This window comes from Anoplolepis gracilipes, chromosome 6 (assembly GCF_047496725.1).
Source record: "Anoplolepis gracilipes chromosome 6, ASM4749672v1, whole genome shotgun sequence".
Lineage (NCBI taxonomy): Eukaryota > Metazoa > Arthropoda > Insecta > Hymenoptera > Formicidae > Anoplolepis > Anoplolepis gracilipes.
Window position 1 is genome coordinate 250,717 of NC_132975.1, and position 6,094 is coordinate 256,810.

Consider the following 6,094-nt stretch of genomic DNA (forward strand, 5'->3'; position numbering starts at 1 on the left):
TGCTACCCAAGTATAGAGAGGAAGTTACGGACGTCGATGCCAGAACTGGGAAGGAAAAAAGAAAAAGGTATGCGAGGGAGGACCCCGTATCCTTGACACAGGGAAACGCTTAAGAGGCCCAATCCCCACCTGTGAAGGTTAAGGTAGTAGAGGGCCCACGGGAGGAGGGAGGAAGAGGAAAAACACTTCTTCTCCCCTCTGTCCCCCTTCACCTTCCAACCCTGGAATCTGTGACAGAAGCGGCAACCACGTCGCCCTCACCCTCCCCCACCTATTGTCTACTTACCGATCATCCCCTAGATGGGGAGGGTTGGGGGAATCTCCAGGTGGGGACAGAAGATTCCTTGAAGGACCTGATCGCCTTTAATAACCAAAATGAAGGCTAAAATCCTTCAGGCCAAACTGAACCACTGCCGCAAGGCGCAGGACGTTTTTGTCCACAGCCTCGCAGCAGAGGGTTATGGCCTGGGGGTGGCCGATTTGGGTGCGGGACGATCGGGGCTCCGTGTCCATAACATGGAGACCGAGGGCGGCGAATTCCGCTCTGGCCTCCATGTTAGAGAAAGAAGACGATTTGGTGGCCGTCCAGTGGGGGACCACCGTGGTGATGGGGTGTACCTTTTTTTTTTTTGACGCAGGAGAAATGCTTGATGCATACCACCACCCTCGGGAGAGGGATGGTGGTTATGTTGGACTCCCGGTGGTCCTGATCATATTGGACCACCGGACTACCAACTAAAACTCCTGCGGTGGCCTTCCGCGCGATGGAGGGGCAGGCAGGGACCCGGGACTCGCAGTTACATTACTTCGGTATCCCTGACTGTGGGTCTCCTCCGCGCTTAAGACTCGGCGACATTTGACTTTCGCTGAGTCTCCTTCCCAGATAGGACTGTTGATGTCCTACCTGATTTCTTCTATTTTTGTGAACGAGTGGGGCCACGCCGCCCGTCCACCTTCCTCTGGGACCCGACACAGGGCAATGCAGGCCCCCGCCTGCACTACCCAGGTCCCGAGGGAGAGACGCAACCGTCTCTAAAGCAGACGTCCGTCTCTGGTTGGGGGAACATCATTCCAGCCACCTTTCGTTGAGGTGTGGTTTTTATAGAGGGGCCTATTGGCCCCTCTCTTTTTTAATTTTCTCATTTGCGTTTAGCGACCATGAGGGGGGATCTTATTACCTCCTCGCCATCCTGTTTGTTACTAGGGGGGCTAATAAGGGGGAGGGGAGCACTTGGTGGAGACATCCAATCCCCAACCATGCCCCCCTCTAATGTCATCTTCTCCTTTGAGGAGAGGGCGACTGGATTGTCCCCCCTCAATTGCTCGTCAAGGCCTTAGCTTCATTGTCAGTGGGGGTAGCCGATGCAAGGAGGGACCCAAGCTCCCATCGGAGTCACTCTCCTTCTCCTGTTCCTCCTCGCTGCTGTCATCTACAACAGCCGCTGCAGCGGCCGCAATCGCCGCTTCTGCCGCCGCCTCTTCTTGTCGGCGTATGCGCTCGGCCGCCTCCTTCTGCGTCATAACTTGTTCGCAGAAGAAGACGATCGCCTTCCAGGATCTTTCATCACCCAACATCTTCGTAACCATGGTTGGCAACGAGAGGTCGTTGCCAACCACTGAACAGAGATCACGGCGCAGCGTGTCCCACGCCGGACACTTCTCCAGCGTGTGCCGCGCCGTGTCTCTTACCTCCTCACAATGGTGGCAGGCCGTGGTACCTTCCTTGCCGATTCAACACAGGTACTCACCAAAGCACCCATGCCCGGTGAGCACCTGTGTCATCCTAAAGGATACCTCACCTCGGGCCCTGTCTAACCATTCTTGTAGACAGGGCCGGACGGCCTCAACGCGGGTTCTTTAACCCGCAGTCTTCGGGTCAGATAGGTGGGCACTCCATCTCTCCACCATAGACCGCTGGGCGTGGATCTGGATGGTCTTCTTGACCCTGGCTGGTAGAGGGCTATGACCCCTCCTGAGCCCCCTTTCCCAATTATACCGCTCCGCGTACATTGCGGCCAGGAACTCCAAGGGGGGCGAACCCGCCAGGACCGTGGCCGCCGTATGAGACACCGTGCGGTAGGCCCTTATCACCCTCACGGCCATGCTGCGCTGTATGCGTCGGAACTTGTCCTTTGCATAACGCATGGCCGCGAGATCCGTCGCCCATATTGGGCATTCATACAGGGCTACTGCATTTACGGTGCCCATGTATATACGGCGGACTCGACCATCCGGTCCCCCAAGGTTTGGCAGGAGCCTACCCAACGCCGTGGAGAAGCGCTTCACCTTGGGGCAAGGACATTGAAGTGGTGTCCAAACTTCCACTCGCCGTCCAGTAGGAGACCGAGATATTTAAGCCGGTTCCCCACCGAGATAGAAGTACCTCCCACCCGGATATGAGTCCTTGGCGGTTTCCCAGAGGATTTACTGTGAAAGTAAAGAGCCTTGGTTTTTTGAGCCGCCACTCTAAGACCCATACCAGTGATGCTTTGTACCACGGCTGCCACCGCTGTTTCGGCCTTGGCTGCTGTATCCCCCAGCTGCTCCCCGCGGCCAGCACTAATGTGTCGTCTGCATAGCAGATGGCGTGGCAGCCACGAGGGAGAGGAAGGCAAAGGACTCGGTTGTATGTGAGATTCCACAGTAGGGGTCCTAAGACTGACCCCTGCGGAACCCCGCATCGAATTTCCCGTCGGCATTGAAGTCCGTCTTGTGTGACGAACTCCAGGCTCCTATCCCGGAAATATTGTCTGATGATCTCCACAAGGTAGGGAGGGACCCTGTATCGCAACAAGGCATCCATTACTCTATCCCAGGGCAGGGTGTTAAAGGCGTTTGCGATATCTAGTAGTACCGCAAGTGCCACCCCGCCCCCTTCCACGGCTTCCTCCGTGAGGGACGTAACACGACTAATCGCATCCACAGTCGAACGTCCCTCGCGGAAGCCATATTGCTCCTCGTGGAGACCACCCTCTCGGGATATATGTCGAACAAGTCGGTTTGCAATGATCCTCTCAAAGATCTTGCTGACCTCGTCCAGCAGGCATATTGGTCTATATGCCGACGGGGTTCCTTCTTCCTTGCCTTCCTTGGGGAGCAGGACCAATTTAGCCTGCTTCCATTGCTGGGGGAAAGCGCCATGTCTGAGGCATTTATTAAATATGTACCTCAGACGTTCTCCCAGAAAGTCCAGTGCCCAGACCCATATCTTTCCAAGCACGCCGTGGCAGGGCCAGGAGCTTTTCTTGATCTTATTCTTTTGACGGCGCGCTGAAGTTCGTTGCTGGATATCTCCTCGTCCTCCTCTAGTTCATAAGGTCCCCCCAGGCCGGGACCCCAGTTGAGTGTGGACTCCTAAACCACTAGCGGGAAGAGGGTGTCCACAACATTCCTGAGGACGGGAGTATCCAGGGATTCCGTGACGGGGGGCGTGTCCAGTTCCTATACTTATTCAGAACTATTCTGTATGGACGCCCCCATGGGTCCGTGTTGAGGGATGACAGTAGCTCATCCCAACAACTGGCCCTGGACTTCCTGATAGTGGCGCTAAGGGCGCATCTTGCGGCCCTATAGGCAGCCAAGGCCTCCTCTCGGATCTCCGGGTTTCTTCTTCTGGGAATACAAAAGAGGGTGCGTCGCGCCTGGACAGAGGAGCGCCTTAATTGCGCTATTTCCTCCGTCCACCAATAGACGGCGTGACGTGGGCGGAGGACCCTGGCGCGTGGCATGGCTGCGTCGCAGACTTCGCGCATAACGCCCCGCAACCATTCCACATCCAGGTTAATGTCCCGCCTTTCCTCTCCCTCCGGGATACCCCACAAAATGGTCATTAAGGCCTCTTCTAGTTTCTTGGGGTCCAGCTTTGTGAGGGTCCACCTACCTGTGTCCCCGCCTCGAGGTGGGTGATGTACCCAGTAATGCACGGCGTCCAGGACAAATTTAATGTATTGGTGGTCCGAAAAGGTTTCCCCTCTCGAGTCACCCACCACGCGCCATCCCCGCACCATCCTCTTGGCCCCCTTGGAGCCGATCGTTATATCCACGATCGACTCCTCTTGGGGCCGGACACATGTGCTCACTCGGCCTTCGTTAATAACGTGAAGGCCGACCGAATTCACCCACCTCACCAGGGTAGTTCCCCTGGTGTTCTGCCTCGACTCACCCAGTGCCGGAGACTTGACGTTAAAGTCTCCAGCTATTATGAGTGGATCGGCAGGGAGTATGTTTCTGACAACATCCCCCACTTGTTCAAGGAGTGAGTCAAACTGGGCAGGACTTCAACTAGGGGGGACATAGCAACTAACTATTGTTGTGGACCCCCACTTTGCTGCAACATATCCGTTCCCCTTTCCAATACATTTGAGAGGGGGGGTGTTATTTGTTGCAGCACCGACCTTGATTGCCGCCGTGCCTCTTGCATTCCCCAGCCACGTAAGCTTTGCTGGGATCTTATAGGGCTCAGCAACAATGGCCAGCCCGATGCCACGCTCAGCCAGGCTCTGATAAAAGAGATTCTGTGCCTGACTGGCGTGGTTTAGGTTAGCTTGGAGGAACCTGACCGCCATTTATTTTGGGTGATCAAGCTCCTCCGGCTCTGCCTCTATCTGCGTACCCTCCCCATCATCTTTCGGCAGGGGGTATCCTCGGGCTTTTTTTTAGAGCCTTTCCTTGGTACCCTCTGCTCGAGGGGTTCCCCCTCTTATCACCCCCTCTTTATCCGCGAGGACCTCTCGCATTCGGCTCGCCAACGCATCCGCCTTCTTTTTGTTGTCCGGACCCCCAACCTCAAATAGTTGGACACCGGTAACTGCCTTTCTGGCCTTCAGGCCATTAATTTCGAGACTGGCGAGGTCTATACTGTCCATCGCCAGTCTCAGATTCTCCTTGTATTGGCCGGATGGGCATGTAAGCACCATCGCAGTTGTACGGGGAACTCTCCTACGTCCATTTTTCCCTCCCCTCTTTTTTGGTTGGGAGGGAGGATTGGATGTCGCAGGCTTAGGTTGAGGGCCCTGTGGTTTATTGCCTGGCTCCTTTGCCTTCGCCTTAACATTCGTGGTTGCCGGAGCCCGATTGTCACCTTCTTTGGTGGTTTTTTTGCGAGCTTTACGCTCTACCACCTCCGACCATTTGGTAAGGAAAAACATCCATCGTCCGGATAAGCCTAGTCGCGAGGAATCCCCAGAAGCTTAGCTTCTGAAATACGCGACCGGTCAGGCGAAAGGTCCGACCACTCTTAGGAGCCGCGACCCCGTTTGACGTAACAATATATATAAGAAGAAAAGGAAAAAATTTTTATAGGCGCTTAACGCTTACTATGTCTACTTAACAGGTGGCCTATGGCGTCAACGGACGGCGACTAGTGTCAAGCGGAGGCGCTGGACGTGACAAAGTCCTGCCCTTTAGAAAAAGCCCCTCTCTTCCACCTGATCCTGACTCTGACTCTGACGAATCTCTATTTTCAATGCCACAACCACCTGGCCAAACCTCCGTGGAAGTTATTCCCCATACTCTCCCACCTGTAATAACGCATCCCAATATGCCTATAAATAAACCAATTTCTGACTCAATGATTATTGAAGATTACAATAGTAATGAGAGCGTTATTAGTAATGAAGATTTAGAAACAAGTAGCGATGAAAGCGACACAGAGTTAATGCCAACTGATATTTTGCCATACGTAGAAGTATCCACTGACTCTAAAGCTAAAGTTTTAATAAGCCGCGACAGATTGTTAAAACATAATGATAATTACGTAATTTTTATAACTCTGAACGGTAAACCCCTTGATAACGGTGTAAAAGAGTTATAAGAAGCTAATCTCCTACCTACATACAAAGATATAACCTATGAAAGAGCTAAGAAAATAAATACATTACGCTCTAAGACCTTAATATCTTTACCACTAAAACTCAATCATCGCACGTTAATAGAGCCAGACAAGATTAAAAATTGTATTAAATCATTAACAGACGTTTTAAATGAATTACAATTAGAATCTATCTCAATTAAGAATACTAACTTTTTTGATAATATCCCTTGGGCTTATGTAGAAAAACAATTAATTAAACATGTAAATGACATTAATATTCGC

At 52.8% G+C, this 6,094-nt stretch overlaps 1 protein-coding gene across 1 annotated transcript; it reads right to left on the reverse strand.

Annotated features, from left to right (window-relative positions):
* Positions 1–1,857: 1,857 nt before the first annotated feature.
* On the reverse strand, positions 1,858–2,208 carry LOC140666877 (uncharacterized). Its single transcript, XM_072894421.1, has one exon. It carries the CDS (start codon positions 2,206–2,208, stop codon positions 1,858–1,860), a length of 351 nt encoding a protein of 116 aa, XP_072750522.1.
* Between the last annotated feature and the right edge of the window lie 3,886 nt (positions 2,209–6,094).